This window comes from Mustela putorius, unplaced genomic scaffold (genome assembly GCF_011764305.1).
Source record: "Mustela putorius furo isolate JIRA1106 unplaced genomic scaffold, ASM1176430v1.1 tig00000095_pilon_pilon_pilon, whole genome shotgun sequence".
Classification (NCBI taxonomy): domain Eukaryota; kingdom Metazoa; phylum Chordata; class Mammalia; order Carnivora; family Mustelidae; genus Mustela; species Mustela putorius.
In genome coordinates, this window is record NW_025421280.1 from 4,548,309 (window position 1) to 4,565,132 (window position 16,824).

Sequence of the window (16,824 nt, forward strand, 5' to 3'; positions counted from 1 at the left end):
GTGACTCTTCTAAACCTCAGTCCCCTCATCTGTAAATTGGAAATAGTGCCTAGTCTAGGTTCACTCTGAGGATTGAAAGAGTTCCTGTAAGCAAAATGCCCAGCACGAGTCTGCCACGCAGCACACACCCAGGACAGCCCCCGTTAAAGCCAGTTTCTTTCATTGTCCTGCTAAGGAGCTGAGGGGTCCGAGGGAGCTGGAGATCACAGACAGCCTGGAAATGCATGTTCACACCTTGAACCCCAGTGAAAGAGCTTCATTCTCTCAAGATATAGGGAGGGGAGGCACCCCTTTCCTGAAGGCAGTGGGGGCTCTGGAGCTTCCCCAGAGGCTTGGAGGACGGTTTACGTAATCCTTCCAGGGATTTGGCTGGAGGTGTGATTGAGAAATGTTTAAATGGGGCGGAGAGGAAACTCTAAGAATGGAAAGACCTTGTGACTTGGGAGGGGAGTGCTGGAGGTCTGGCTTTGCCGGCCCCTCCCTGCTTCCACTCCCGCCTTCCAATTCCCTCCCCTTCCATTCCCTCCGGCTCCTCCTCTCCCCTTCTGTGACTCCGACCTGGAGTCCCGGGAAGGAGCCAACCAGCTGCTGCTGTTGTAGACCTAAAGTCACCTCAGAGCAGAACCCCTTTGCTTTGGTAAGTCTTCAAAGCTCGGTGGCAGGCGGCTTTCCCCTCCCAGGACTGAGGGTTTGGACCAAAGGAATTCAGCTCTCCCAACCGGCTAGCTGCTGTTTCTGCAGTCTGGAGGAGTGGAAGGCAAGGGGGGGGGGGGTACTTCATTTTAGCTACTAGGAAATTACCTTGGCTCTGTAAGCACTTTTTCCGGACTAATTATTCGCCATTATCAGTAGTGGCATTGGACACTGAGTGAATGGGAGCCCCAGCGTTCCGCCTTTGCATACAATTGACAATGAAAGTGACAGCATGTGTCCTACTTCCTCCCACTCCTCCCAGGACTTGGGCTCCTGCAACAGAGATAACTCATCAGGAGTGGAGAGCTTACTATGAAATATTGAGTCAGCATTTTAAAAATGGGGCATGAGAGATACTTTGTGTGGTTTAAGGAGCCTTGGGGGGATGTCGGGCTTCTCACCTGAAGTGAGGATCCAGGTGGGTTTGGATGCCCTGTTTTAAACTTCTGCTGAAAATGGCTGGGGTCTGATTTTGTAGTTCTTTAAAAAAAAACCTTTTTAATAAAGTTCGATGTCTTTGCTATTAGGGGATAGCTGTGGACTGTAGTTGTTTTGGTTTGGTTCAAGAAGCACTGAGTGGTAACACATTCAGTATTGTTATCTGTGTTCAAATCTCTTATGCGGTTTAATTCAGTTTTTGGCTCATCCGGATTAGTCTAATTTTTAAAAGCTACCTGTCCTAAAAAAAAAAAAAAAAAGCTACTTGTCCTCCCTGGCCTAGAACCAGTCAGTGGCCAACATATTTATAAATTCTGGAGCCCCAAGTTAAGCTGATGAGTCCCCCCCTTTCTTCCCTAGCGACCCCTTCCCCCTCTTGTCAGAATCTGGAGGAATTAGGCAAAGTGGGTCAAGCACAGGCTTGGAGTCCCATCTGCTACTTTCTTACTGTGGGAGTTTAAATTAATTGCTCTAAAATTTCAGTTTTCACAGAAATGAAGGAGCTGGTTATAATAGCATAATACATATAGAGAGAGGCTTTCTCTCAAACTCTGCCCCCTAATAATGCCCAGTGAGGGTGAGAAATTCAAAGCAATTCTTTTTGGGGACTCAATGATGTGCTCACTTGGCATCACTGATGGGTCAGACCCCTCGAGTCTCCTGAAACTCAGCCCGTCCTCAGCCTCCGGGACCTTCTTTTCTATTTTAAATGGTTGATTACTATAGCTTTTTAAAAAATCTCCTTGTGTTTTATGATGTGTATATCCTATTATTCTGTGGAAGCACTTCTCAAGTCATTTGTGAGACAGATTGCTGGGTCCCCCTTTGAGTCCTTCTGATGCAGTAGGTCTGGGGTAGGCCCCAGGAATTTGCATTTTTAACAGGTTCTGAGATAAAACTGATTCTGCTGGTCAGGGGACTGTGATGTGATAACTCTACACTGGTCACCTTGAATATCCCCTTACCTAGGAATTAGTAGAAAGAAATTTACTGTTACAACTCCTAGTTATTAAGTCTCAAGGAGCTAATAAACTAGACTTGTCGTGGAAAGCCAAGTTCCCAGAGAATTGAGAGAAATGCGATTTGTTAAAAATTCAGACAAGGTGATTTGAAAGCAGCCTGGCCAGTGAAAAACCACTCTAAGTAAACTGGTAACATACCTTAAACTGCTAATCACTGAGTGTTAATCAGTTCCATAGCTTGGTCAAAGAAATCCGTGTTTATACACAGTAACCAGGATCCTTTCAATACTGACATGGTTAAGCAAACCGTCATCCTTAAACACTGGATCCAGTTTGCACGTTTTAGGGGTGACTTGGCACCCACCACACCATTTAACAGACATGAAATGCACTTTCTGTAGCTGGTATGATCATCACCATGTCCCACTCCTTCGGTGAAGTGCACAGGTCTCTAGCAAGCTTAGATTAAAAAGGGGCTTATCACCAGGGTCTCCTCAGGGCAATGCCAGGAGACCGGCAAATGTTTCTAATTAGCGCAGTTCCTAATGACTGCACATCTTTAGTTTGCATGGAGCCCAGCATTAGATAGAGCTCCCGTCTGTGACAACTTTCCCAAGTCCCCAGATGTCCCTTTTCATATCCTCTTACTTCATTTCTTTTCTCTCCCCTTTACTTAATTTCTGATGATACTGAGGCTATGGTAGACTTTATCTTGAGTGTTCAAACAGGCATTAATGCTAGCATTTTTACATTTGCATATACATTTTTGAGCAATATATTGTATGTACCCTTAAGTATTTATTTATTTATTTGTTGTTTGTTTAATTCATTGTTAAAGTAATTTCTATGCCCGGTATAGGGCTCGAACTCATGGCCGCAAGATCAAGAGTCACGTGCTCTGCCAACTAAACCAGCCAGATGCCCCTGCACATACATTTTTATGAAATGAATTTTGAGGGTTTTTTTTTAAGATTTTATTTATTTATTTGACAGAGACATCACAAGTAAGCAAAGAGGCAGGGGGGGGAGCAGGCTCCCCGCTGAGCGGAGCCCCCGATGTGGGGCAAGATCCCAGGACCCTGAGATCACGAGCTGAGCCCAAGGCAGAGGCTTAACCCACTTAGCCACGCAGGTGCCCTTGGGTTTTGAGTTTTATATGGGTAAAAAGACTCGGTCTTAAGTTACTTTTTAAATAGCTTAGTTTATTTCTTTGTGTAGTAAAGTTGCTACAGACATTTCCACTGGGTCATTATATTCAACATGCGCTTTTTAGGCACCTTTGCTTTGGGTTCAGGTAAGAAAAACTGTAGCCTCAAAAGGAAAAGGGAAGTTTGGGGGTTTGGCTTTTTTTTTTTTTCCTTTTTTTCAAAGTGGCCTAGAAACCTAGGGATGCCCCCACACCAGGCAGACGCAGCTTCCGTCTTCAAGGCAGCTCAGCGACCAGTCTGCTCTGGGAAGCACTGGTAGCCACCGTTTGCTAATTGCCTGCGCTCCAGTGTTGGAATGGCAGGTGGCTGGTCGTCCCTGTAAGCATGTTCCTAGTTAGCCGCAAACAGGTGCACACGTTTGCCGGGGGTGGCTGTTCCCACACAAGTGCTCCTGCACACACAGAGTAGCCTCGTTTTTGCCAACCATGTGGCTTTCTCAAAAAGGGGTGAGGCTGGCACATTCCTCCAGGGCTTTTGAGGTCAGCGAAGAAACACAACAGCCCAAGAAAGGGGGCTTGAGAATGCCAAAGGGAATCATCCCCTGAAGCATAGTTGCAGCAGGGAAATGATGGGTCATGGGCTGCCTCCTTCTAGAAGGCCGTCAGTGTAGGACTCTGGAATACCTAATGGAGGCGTTCTGCCTAGATCATACGCTGCCTGAGCACGTTCTTCAGTGTGACAACGAATTCCTGCTGAGACGATGAAGACAAGGAATTCCCTGTTTAGTTACTGAGAAGTAACCAGTCTTGGAGATTTATGGGTTTTCTCTCTAGCCAGGACCTGGGAAAATCAATCCATCTTGGCAATTCTGGTCAAGTGCATCTTTCAAATAACACTTCCATTGCCATTAAGGTCAAGAACGCCCAGTCAGGGTGAGTGCACTTAGTGCCGGGGAAAGGCAGAGACATCTCCAGCCAGGGCTGCTCACCTTCCCAGCTGCTTTTGGGGCCCTCCCTCTGGATTCTGAGGTTGATCCTGATTCATACAAACCAAGCCTCCTGCCCTGCGCTGTCCAGGGAGGGGCCCGTCTCTGCAGAAGCTCAGTCAACCCGCCTGGCCTCCCACTCCCCGGCACATTCCCCCGGGGTTGGGTTCTTTGGAGGGCGAACCAATCAGCACTCAGCTGCTGCCAGTCCGCTCAGACATGAAATCCCTCTTGGTCCCAAACTCTGGAAATGATCGGGATTAACCTTAGAAGAACACGCCAGTGTTTCTAACACCCTGATAGGTTGACTTTTTGGTTCGTCAGTTACCACCTCTTGCCTTAGGAAGCGCCGCAGCTCTCTCTCCCCCTCCAAAGGGCAGTGAATGGGCTGCGCTAACCGCATTGGATGCAGTTTCTGGTGTGGGTTATATCACGCAGAAGAGTGCATAAAACATGTATGTTTGGTTTAAAGAACAAATCGGAGCGTGCACAGCTACATAACCACACCCAAGGAGGAATGTTGCCAGGAACCCCCCCTACCCTACCCCCGTTGTGTACCGTGCCCCTCCCCCCTTCAGTAATATCCTCTTTCCCCAGAAGTACTCTGACTCTGTTGTACATATTTTCTTCTTTTGCTTTCTACTTTTATCACCTGAATATGAATCTCTAGTTTCATTTTGCTCATTTTATTTTTTTTTTTAAGATTTTATTTGTTTATTTGAGAGAGAGCACGAGCTGGGGGTAGTCTAAGCACGGAGCTCATGTCCCATGAGGCTCCTTTGACATGGGACTCAGTCCCAGGACTTCAAGATCATGATCCCAGCCAAAGGCTGCCACTAAATGGACTGAGCCAGCTAGGAGCCCCATTTGCTTATTTTAGAGCATGGGATTGTGAAGTGTGTATTATTTGGGGTCTTGCTTCTTTGCTTACTGTTTGCGAACTTCATCACTAGTGAAGCTGTGGTGTCATCACTAGTGAAGCTGTGGTGTATTTTCTTTGCTATATGGTATTCTTTTGCTTGAATACACTACAATTCTACCATTCCTGTTGAGATATTTGAGGTGTTTCCTTATTGTTTTTCTTGGGTTTTGGTTGGTTGTTTCAAGCTTTTATTTAAATTCTAGTGGTTAACATATAGTGTAATACTGGTTTTAGGAGGAGAATTTAGTGATTCATCACTTACGTACAACACCCATGCTCATCATAACAACTGCCCTCCTTAATGCCATCAGCCATTAAGCTCTCCCCCTCCCAACCTTATTTGTCTTTTTGTGAACAGTGCTGCTATAAAGTTTATTCTTTTGCCTAAGTTTCTGGGGATATACCTAAGAAAGGAATCTCTGTGTGTAGGATATGCAAATTTCCAAAATGATCGTGTTGATTAACATTCCCATTAGCAACGGGTGGAAGTTTCTACTGCCCTACACCTTCATGTAGACTAGGTATTATCAGAGTTTGAAGTTTGGCGGTCTTGTATGGAGTAGTGATTCATCGAGGGCTTAATTTGCGTTTCCCTGAGTGCTTACGAAACTGAACACTTGATTCTGTCTATTGGTCATAGGATTTCTACTTCTGTGCACTGTTTATTTTTCTGTTAGGCTGCCTGTCTCAGCCATCTTTGAGTCCTTCTGGGACTCTTTCTTAATGTTGATAGCTACTGTCCGCGGCTCCATTATCTCAATATATGTGGTGGCTTGTTAGAAATGGGCTATTAAATGGGTTCTTACAGAAAAGTGATGTTATATATTCACAGGGAAAGGATGTTTCTGCAAAAGCACAAATGACTAAATGTGGAGGTACGGTAGGAACATTTTCTAATACAAAAAATAAATAAGGGTTTGTCCTTTCCTGAGAATATAATCATTTGGAATATGGTCCAGATTCCACATTTGTCAAAATCACTTATATAACTCTTTTGTTTTTGCACTACTGACAATTTGCACTGTTAATAAATTTTTTAAAACTGGAAACCAAACTGAGGAGCTGAGAAGTCATCTCCCTGTCCACTCTATACTAATAGCTTATGTCACAAATTGCAGAGTGATAGTGATGGCCCACGGTATGTTTTATATATAGCCTGCACAGTGTTTTAGTTTTTATTTTTGTTTTTTGGATTTTTTTTGTTTGCTTGCTTCTCAGTGGAGACAGTATTTTAAAATTAGATATCTTAAATAAAACTTGAGATTTTTGCCTTAATTGTTGGGGGGAAATGTAATCATTAGGCAGTAGTGGTTCTACATTCCCACATGGCAGAAATTACGTGGATCTAAGTGGTGGTTCCCTATCCGCAATGGAGTCAGATCATGTTTTCCCCCATATCCAATCTCTCTCTCTTCCATATCATTAGAGTTTGCAGCTGGGCATGTGGCTGTCCCAAATAAAGACTCTATATTGCAGTGTCCTTTGCATTAAGCATAGCTCTATGATTGTTCTGGCCCATCGACTTAGGGAAAGTGAGCAGATTTCATATTCTGCCCCTAAATAATGGGTTTGTCCTTCCTCTTTGTTGTTTCCCGACCTAATGGCTGAAATGTCAACATGGAGACACAGTGATGGGCTATCTTGGACCAGGTGAAGGATAACAACAAGAGAAGAGTTTGGGGCTCTGGCTATTTCACCAATCAAAATGTTGATCTCTGTCACATATGGTCAAGTCCAGTGTATATCCTGAGTAATACTGCAAATGGGCAACGTTTTCTTTTCTTCATAGTCCCCACCATTCTTAACTGTGTTTCTGTTTCTTTTTCTTTTCTTTTCTTTTCTTTTTTTTTTAAGATTTTACTTACTCACTTGAGAGTGAGAGAGAGTACATTCCTAAGGAGGGGTGGTGGTAGAGACAGGGAGAAGCAGACTCCCCACTGAGTGGGGAGCCTGACATGGGACTCTGTCTCAGGACCATGAGATCATGACCCAAGCTGAAGGCAAATGCTTAACCCACCGAGCCACCCGGGTGCTTGGTGTTCTTGTTTCTAATACTGACTCTGACTTGCCTATTTTTGTTTTTGTTTTTGTTTTGAGATTTTATTTATTTGACAGAGAGAGACACAGCGAGACACAAGCAGAGGGAGTGGGAGAGGAGAATCAAGCTTCCTGTTGAGCCGGGGGCTCATTCCCAGGACCGTGGGATCATGACCTGAGCCAAAGGCAGATGCTTTATGACTGAGCCACCCAGGCGCCCCCTGACTTAATGCCTAATGCCTCTCTCGCTTGGCTTTTGATAGGCTTTTGTACCGAATGGGTATTTGTATTGGGATATCTATAGTCTTAAGAGTGACACGAGAATTTCGTTAGGTCTAAAAGATACAATTAGAAGTTTTAGGGTTTGATTAGAGAAAACTTTATAGTAATTCAAGTCGGGTTTTTCAAACTCAACATTGCGGAATGCCTGGGTGGCTCAGTGGGTTGAGCCTCTGCTTTCAGCTCGGGTCATGGTCTCAAAGTCCTGAGATCAAGTCCCGAGTTGGGCTCTCTGCTCAGGGCGGGGGAGCCTGCTTCCTCCTCTCTCTCTCTCTGCCTACCTCTCTGCCTAGTTGTGATCTCTCTTTCTCTCTGTCCAACTCAACATTGGTAACATTTTGGGCAGGATAATTCTTTGTTGTTGGGGCTCTATTCTTTGTATTATAGGAAACAGAACAGCTATCCTGGCCTCTGCTCAGCAGATGCCAGTAATGTCTCCTTTCAGCTGTGACTATGAAAAATGTCTTAATGTGACTGTGAAAATGTCTAAGCCCACCTGGCTCAATCAGTAGAGCATGCAACTCTTGATCTCAGGGTCATAAGTTAGAGCCCCACACTAGCTGTAGAGATTACTTAAAAAGTTAAATCTTTAAAAAAAAAGAAAAAGTCTTAATGGAGTACCTGGGTGGCTCAGTCAGTTAAGCGTCTGCCTTCAGCTCAAGTCATGATCCCAAGGTCCTGGGATCGAGTCCCACATCACGCTCCTTGCTCAGCATGGGGTCTGCTGCTCCCTCTCCCTCCATTCCTTCCCCTGCTCACGATCTCTCTCGCTATCTCTTTCTCTCTCAGATAAATAAAAACATGAAATCTTAAAAAAAAAAAAGTCATAAGACATTGCCAAGTGCCCCCTGAGGAGCAAAGCTACACAGGTTAAAAGCCACTAAAGTGTATTTCTTTCTTTTTTTTTCTTTCTTTTCTGAATTAATATACCTTATTCTTTTAGAGCAGTCTTAGGTTTCCAGAAAATTTGAGTGGAAAGTACGGAGTTCCCATCTACCCTCTTTTCCTTCATGTCCCACCCCCAATATTTTACCCTACTATTAACATCTTGCACTAGTGGGGTACATTTGTTACAATTGAATCAATATTATTACATAATTATTAACTAAAGTCCCTAGTTAAGTTAGGATTCAGTCTGTGTTGTACGAGTTTATAAATTTGGACGGATGTGTAATATCATGTATGTCATTACAGTATTATTCAGAATAGGTGAACTGCCCCCAAATCCCTTGGGCTCTACCTGTTCAGGTATACCCCTTTTAAAGTAGTGTAAACTCTGCTTAAAACAATCCCTAAGCTGTATCCCTACTGATGCACATTGTAGTTGCTTCCCGGCAATTGATCGGTTCCCTGGAAAAGTCTTCCTAAGTGAATACTCATCGTTATTTAGGATACTGGCCCATGATTGATCTTTGGTGCTATACTGGTTTAATCAACCCCCACATCCAGATGAAGAGAATCTTACCACATCTTATAACGACGTCTTATAACTGGGATGGTTCTAACTGTAGCCCCCCCGCACACCTGTGGGTTCACTTTCCTCGGTGTCAGTTACCCGTGGTCCAGGAGAGATGATCCTCCTCCGGACAAAGCGTCAGAAGGTCCATAGTAGCCTGATGCTAGGTCTCAATGCCTCGGTCGTTCCCCTCACTGCATCCCCTCATCTCACATCATTGAATGAAGAATGGTGAATATGGGACAATAAGGTATTTTTAGAGAAAGAACGATGTTCATTTAAGTTTTATTACAGTACATTGTTTAATTGTCTATTCTATTTTTTTTTGAGATCATAACCCAAGCCAAAGGCGGAGGCTTAACCCACTGAGCCACCTAGGTGCCCCTATTTTATTATTATTGTTTTTAATCTCTTACTATGCCTAATTTACAAATTAAACTTTATCATGGGTGTATATATATAGGAGAAAAGACAATATATATAGGGTTTGGTACTATCTTTGGTTTCAGACATCCACTGGAGGTCTGGGAGTGTATCTCCTGTGGATAAGGGGGGACTACTGTATAGTTAAAATTACTTGTGACAGTTCCTTGAAGGGTGTCTGCGTGGCTCCGTGGGTGGGTGGTTGACTCTTGATCTCAGCTCAGATCATGATCTCAGGGTCCTGGGATCTGGCCCCGTGTCAGACTCAGCCCTCAGCAGGAAATCTTCTTGAGATTCTCTCTCCCTCTGTCTCTGCCCCGACTCCTCTAAAATAAATTAATAAATCTTAAAAAGAAAAGAAGAGAAATTCCTTGAAAAGATGACATGTCAAAGAGCAGAGTTTATCTTTCAATAAATCCAGACTGGGGAGTAGTTTTCTTCTGTTGAAACACATAGCTGTTTCTTTAGTTAGGCACTAACATGTAAGTTGCTGGTGTTTACCAAGCATATACTAAAAGCTTAAATTCTAGAGAAATCTCAGTGTTGTGAGATGCTGGTGCTTTGAGGACACAAGAACTGAAGCCTTCTTAAAGGGCCTCAATGTCAGTCATCCCATTTACTCTCAATAAGCTCATTGAATAGAATGATGGATAAATCTCTCCCTTACTTCTGTCTCCTCTCCTTTCTCTTTTGCTTCCGCATACCATGTATAGTATGTACTTGATACATACTTGCTAAAAGAATAGATGAAGTTATAGTAAATAGCAGCTTCTGCTTTAGTGAGGTCTTGATTGCCACAAAGCTAACAATAACCCAAAGAGGTAACTGAGTGCTAGGCTGAGTCCTTGGAACATGGCATATAGTTCACATAGACCCAGAAGATAATAATACATATGTCATTGGTGGTGACGGTGAATAGCAAAAAGTGTTGTCCTTAGCCTATCATTTAGAATGTATACATGTATTTTCCCTTCACAAAAAAAAACCTCCCAAGCCAACTTCTCTGAAAAAGGAAATGGGATTTGAAGGACAGAGCATAAAAGAAATTACTAAGAAAAATAAATATCATTACTGAGAGTTGACAGATGACCTTTAATATGAATAAATTGGATTGTGGTATATTTTGGTTTTCAGGAAGCCCAAACCTGTTTTCCAAGATTGTCAATGTGGTTAAACCATGCTACTTAGATTTCAAATGAAGAGAGATTTATTCTTACGTAAGAACAGGAGCCAAGTGACTTTTTATTTCCTGTAGCAATTTGTAAAGCAGGATCTTTAACCTTCAGGAAGGGCCGCAACCTTCCTTTTGAAATGTAAAGTTAACAAGTGCAAATCATAGTTTCTCCAAACCAGGTGACACTCAACTCTTGGTTCTTACTGGAAGACAGTAAGTGTATGTACAGTTTGCTTGGTGGGTTCACTTGACTGCCCTGTAGCACGGTCAAAAAATGGGATGGTAAAGCCAAAAGACAAAATTAGACAGTGATAGAGAACCACTTATATCAAGCCTGTTCTGGTGACAGGAGTGAGCAATTTCTAATATAGCACAGTACAGTGAGGGTCAAATAAAACCTGTCTGCAGGTTATGCCTCGTTCCCCAGATTAATCTGTAAGAATTGATCTGTGAGTGTTGAATGACTACTTTGGGAAGAGATTCACCATGCTTGGGTTTGGTCCTCTGGGTGAGGGGGTTCATTTCTTTGAGTGTGAATCACTGGGGCAAACCCCAGGGAATCTAATGTGAAAATTGCATGAATGATGGCTCTCGAAACTGGTTGGTTCAGTGTTTTCATTTGTAACTAGCAGGTGATCCTGGGATCATGACCTGAGCCAAAGGTAGACACTTAACCAACTGAGCCACCCAGGTGTCCCAATATAAACTTTTTTATTGAATTCATAGCTATTATAAAAAATTGGTGATTCTACCTGAGTGGTTTTATGATAACCAACATTCCAACAACATTATATGTCCACTAAAGGTCATTATGAGGGTGCTATAGGAACACAGAAAAAGTATGTGAAGAAATTTGAAGACTGCTGTGTGAAAATGGAGTATCCACCATAATAATAATTATGTAATGGAACAGATACTCATAAGAAATATACAATGAAAATGGCTGTAAGTTTATCAGGAGAGTAAGGAAAATAGGATTATGACACCTGAATACTGTAATTTTAATTTTTTTTTTTGTCTTTTTAAAAACTTCAAAATATCAAATGGCTTGGGGTGGGGGTTCAGTGGCGGCTCTCTCTAATTGAATCCTTAGCCTTACGTGTGTAGTGATGGTATTTTGCTACAGCCCAGTATCCTGTAGTTATTTATCAGATTTCCTCTGGTGGCTAGGTTGGATGCTATTTTAGGTAACGGTGACTGACATTACTGTATTCCTCTCCTTTTCAGTGATGAAAATGCCAGGAAAGATTTAAAGACCCTACCAGCCTTTCCCACCAAAACTCTTCAGGAGCACCCATCCCTTGCTTACTGGTAAGCCAAAGCAGGACAACAGGTGACCCTGCTATCAAAGCCTCCATTGAGAAAAGTGTGCTTTTCAAGAAATTAAAAGAAACATAGGTGAAGAAAGTATCCCATAGCCCATCACGTGCATCTGAGCCGCTATAAGTAGACCTTGATCCTTTCCCTGAAAGGGTCTTGTCAAAGCTTACTCTGGAGATCATTGTACCAAGATTGTGGTCGTTTGTGAAGTATGGCTTCATGCCTTCTTACTCAACATGTGTCGAAGGTCTGTAAAAAAAGGGGGCCTTTTTTTTTTAAGCAGTTACTCTTTTTTCTTTAATTAATTATTTTTGTAGAGAGGGCTTTTAAGTGAACATGTCACTGTGTAATGTGGCCTTAATCTAGCAGAGTGCAATATACATGTTATAAAATACAGATTTCCATGGATAGAGGTTTTCTTAATGGCCAGAAACTACCTAACTGATCAGAGGTTTCTTCTGTGGCCAAAAATTGTTATATATTTTAAGTAGTTCTATTTCTATTTTAAAGAATCCATGGTATCTATTTTCCATACGGTGTTTTTCCTTGAAAAGTACTCCCCGCCCCCTCCCCCACAACTTTGAATTAGTTACATCCCCTTTAAATATAGTTTCCTTGATTTATGGTTCGGAATCCTGAAGATAGTCTTCCTTTCCACTGAAAAACTGATTACAAAATAAATACATAACATGAATAACTTTCATAGGAGAGATGAAATGCAGGTCCCCCAGAAAGAGCAAAAGTGAGTCCTGAGATTGTGTTGCTTCCTGAGTCTGGAACCTTCCAAACATATTATTGTTAAGTGATAGTTTTGTTGGGGGGGGGGGGAGACCATTTACTGCTAATTACTGGTTGTGTAGAGATAAAAACATTTACCCTTCTAGGTTATACTTGAGATATGACAGGTATCTATTTGTAAGTAGGGTACAGTAGCTGAGTGATATCAAAGGTGACACACTTCAACATAATTCTCACCTTTCTAGTCAAGTTTGTTTTTTTTTCTTAAGTTTTTGGGTTTTTTACTAAGTCTCTGACCCCAGTATGCAGTTCGAACTCACAACCCCAAGATCAAGAGTCAGATGTTCTACCCACTGAGCCAGCCAGGTGCCCCTCTAGTCAACAAGTGTTATCCTGGGACAGTAATGAAACGTTTTCTCTAAAAGCAGTGTTTCCCAAGTAGCGAGTGACAGGATAGTATTTTGGGTTGCACACAAGACTCAGAACAGTTTTAATCTTTTCTGAATCTTTGTGGCTAATTTTAAGGAAATGCCTTTAATATCTAACATTTGCTGATCTCTTTTTTTAAGCCTTTTAATTTTCCTGGAGAGGCTCACTAATTAGCATTAATAACATTATTTTGTATTTTTATCTCATTCAATTATGGCAAAAATAAGTGTTTCATTTGATAAATTGATATTCTCTTTCCTCTTCTAATAAATCAAGTTTTTAAAAAGTATTGATATATTTATATATCATACAAAATATAAATAAAGTCTTGATGAGGTAGCTAAATGTCTGAGGTTCAGGAATGAGTGTCCTACAGAAACTAAAGTCAGCCAGTTTCTAGATCCCAAACAAGTTGGTAAAGGTCTTTTTTCTCTCTAGTTTCTCAACAAACCACCTGAGAATCTTAAAATTGAGTCTGTACCTCATATAATCATACATTGCCATATTTTTCATTCCTTGTTTTACAGTGAGGACAGGGTAATTGAGCATTATTTGAAAATCAAAGGTCTGACTCGGGGTCAAGCTGTGGTCCAGTAAGTATCTGTCTTTTCTTTTGCTTAGATAGAATTTTAATGCGTTCTGTTTAAAGAAGTCATCTGAAATGATTTGTTGTGTGGTTTGTGTGAATATCATCCCCATCTGGTTAGAAAAGCCTTACTATGAATTATAAAAATGCCTTGAGTCATTCTGCTGTTGCTGTCATCAATTCAGATATTTTCCAGAGTCAGGCAGGTGGCAAAACTGAGAAGTGCGGGCCAGGTGTAGGGAAAATAGGGAATGGTGGAGACTGCGGTAAACTAGAGAGCTGTTGCTCTGAGTAGAGGCAAAGTTATTCAGTCTCAGCAGGCCTAAAGCTATCAGAGCTGATAGTTTCTAAGAAAAGGTGGAAATTCTGATTTTTAAAATCCAGTTTTAAACATTGCAAAGTAATTTTAAGAAAATTTTATTACAATGCAACCCAAACAAAACCCGTCTGGAGGCCATACTTGGTTGCCTGGTTTGTGACTCTACTTTGGGTGGAGCATACAGTGTTGGTGTTGGATAATCTATGTCTGCATGTTAACAAGAGCAGACCATAGTGATATATTTCTGCATTTTAGACTTACAGAGTTGCTATCCATTTATGTAAAAAAAAAAAAAAAAAAAAGATTTATTAAAATCAACAGGGAGCCCTGATCCTGGGCTCAGTTTCAGGACTCGGAGATTATGAACTGAACCCAAACCAAGAGTCGGAGACTTAACCAACTGAGCCATCCAGGCACTCCCACCATCCATTTATTAACAGTAGTTCAGAAGCTACATTAAAGTTTTAAAATTATAAGAACTGGTGCACCTGGGTGGCTCAGTGGGTTAAACCTCTGCCTTTGGCTCAGGTTGTGATCTCAGGGTCCTGGGATCGAGCCCTGTATCTGGCTCTCTGCTCAGCAGGGAACCTGCTCGCCCCCCCCCTCTCTCTGCCTGCCTCTCTGCCTCCTTGGGATCTCTCTCTCTGTCAAATAAATAAATAAAATCTTTAAAAAAAAATACTTCCAAGTTGGGTTTAGGATACATGCAGTCCAGTATGTTTCTAAGCCATAGAAATTTTAATATGCAGAAAATAACATCTCTTATAGCTTTTGGAAATTGAAGTTTTGTTAGCAACTGCCTAACATTTGGGTAAGGTAGGATATATAACTCCCTAGAGTGGCTTATTCTGTTTCTACTGCAGTCAGAGGCATTAGCCATGGTTGTAATGAGGAAAGTAGATAGAAATTGTGTTTCTTTTCTTTTCTTTTTTTTTTTTAAGATTTATTTATTTGAGAGAGAGTGTGCAAGCAGGGGGAGGGAGAGAGAACCTTAAGCAGACTCCCTGATGAGCTCAGAGCCCTGTGTAGGCTGGATCTCAGGATCCTGAGAGCATGACCTGAGCCAAAATCTGACTGGCAGAGCCACCCAGGCACCCCACGTATCATATTTCTGTACATCACTTTTCCCAAAATGGTCCTCTAATTTATTAAGAGATTATAATATATATTCATTTTTCATAGGTATATGAAAATAGTAGAAGCTCTACCCACTTATGGAGTCCATTATTATGCAGTAAAGGTAAATACTTTCGTGTAACAAAGCTTTCCTACTGCCCATGTTAGTTTGTCAGTTAATGAATAGCACCAACTTCTAAAATTACATAAATTAACGTGCATATGCATGCAAATTATCTCTATAAATTTCAACATTTAAAATATAATTGATTTTCTTAAAAAATAAAAGCTTGATTATACCTTATCATTTGTAGCAAATTATAAAGCTTGTTATTTTTGTAAAATACTTGCTACATTCAGATGTTCTCCCAAAACCTCTATGAATCCTAGCATACTCAAATTATTCTCATTTAGTGCATCTATTCCTTTTACCTAATTTTGCTACTGTTTCTCTTCCCCGGTTGTTCACTGTCTAATGTTACCAGATACTAACTTGATTGAGCCTTTATAGGAGAATCATAAACTTGCCACTGTCATTTCAACAGATTCATAAAATTCTCAAATTTTTGCAGGATTTGCAATACCAGTTTTCAATTGGTAGATTTCATATTTGTGTAGTATTTTTAGGTGCTTTCAAGCAGGGAGAGATGCATTCAGAAATATTTTGAGAGGTTAGGGATAAAGCACCATTAAGAAGGGGCTCTTGTTTGAAAGGAGTTTTATCATAGATCAATCTTGAGTGACTTTTCAAGTTACAACAGTATTTGCAATTCAAAATGGGGGGGTTAAATAGTAAGTACTTGCATAATGAGGATACCTTGTACTAAAAATATGTAGCAATTCAACTTGGGTTTCTCCTGATTCTTAATTTGTTTGCATGTGGTATATGGTTACGCCTACATTTTTCTTTCCCGGTGTCAATACATCCTTCACTTTGGCAGGACCTAAAAGATAAATTTGTGAAAAAAAAATTCCTCTCCTTCCCATATGTACCTCAAAGTGATGATTCAAACATCCTGTGATTGAATCATACAGTTCTCCAAAAGAGCTTTTTAGTATTCCCAGGTTCATTGTTAAGTGGGGATTATAAAACATCAGGTTTGGAGCCCCCTTTCTCATCTTTCTAATTCTTTGGAAACTTCTCTGACCATTATAGCTGGTTACTAATCAAGAGAACAGAGACTTTTTTTCTTCTTTTTAGTTTCTTTTCTTTTCTTTTTTTAATGGATAGCTAGTTTTACACTCAGGATTAATTTTCTTTCTTTCCTCCAGCTGTTTAATCAAGAGAGTAATGGTTCATTCTTTTTGATGGCATTAATAGTATTGATCTGTTTTAACTTAGAGATCTTTTTTGAAGGCATTTTAATAGCAAGTTAGGTTTTTAAGTAATGTTTTGTTTGCCAAGACAGCTTTATTTTTACTTGCTTATATTTGTTAAAGGATGACATTGGTGAATCTTCACCTCTAGAAGACTGAACAATTCGGGCTTGGTTCTCATGCTTTTCCATCTTCCAGGATAAACAAGGACTTCCTTGGTGGCTTGGAATCAGCTATAAAGGAATTGGCCAGTATGATCTGCAAGATAAAGTGAAACCTCGGAAAGTAAGTGTGAATCATTATAGACACATAGGAGAGCTTGAGCTATTCTGGATTTGGAATATTGCTTTAATGGGCACCAAACAGTCTCGGACAAATAACTTTGGTTAGTGAAGCCATGGATTCAGGGAAGGCTCAGGTTAAGTAAAAGATACTTTTTATAACTAATTTATGTACCCTTCACCCAGCAATTCCACATTTGA

At 41.1% G+C, this 16,824-nt stretch overlaps 1 protein-coding gene across 8 annotated transcripts in view; it reads left to right on the top strand.

Annotated features, from left to right (window-relative positions):
• Positions 1-16,824, top strand: part of FRMD4B (FERM domain containing 4B) — a 324,296-nt gene that overhangs the window by 272,274 nt on the left and 35,198 nt on the right. For all 8 annotated transcript variants that reach the window (XM_004738339.3, XM_045077913.1, XM_045077915.1 and 5 more), the window contains 4 exons: positions 11,745-11,828; positions 13,532-13,597; positions 15,092-15,149; positions 16,541-16,627. In XM_004738339.3, coding sequence (XP_004738396.2) covers positions 11,745-11,828; positions 13,532-13,597; positions 15,092-15,149; positions 16,541-16,627 — 295 coding nt within the window. The remainder of the gene's footprint in view (positions 1-11,744; positions 11,829-13,531; positions 13,598-15,091; positions 15,150-16,540; positions 16,628-16,824) is intronic.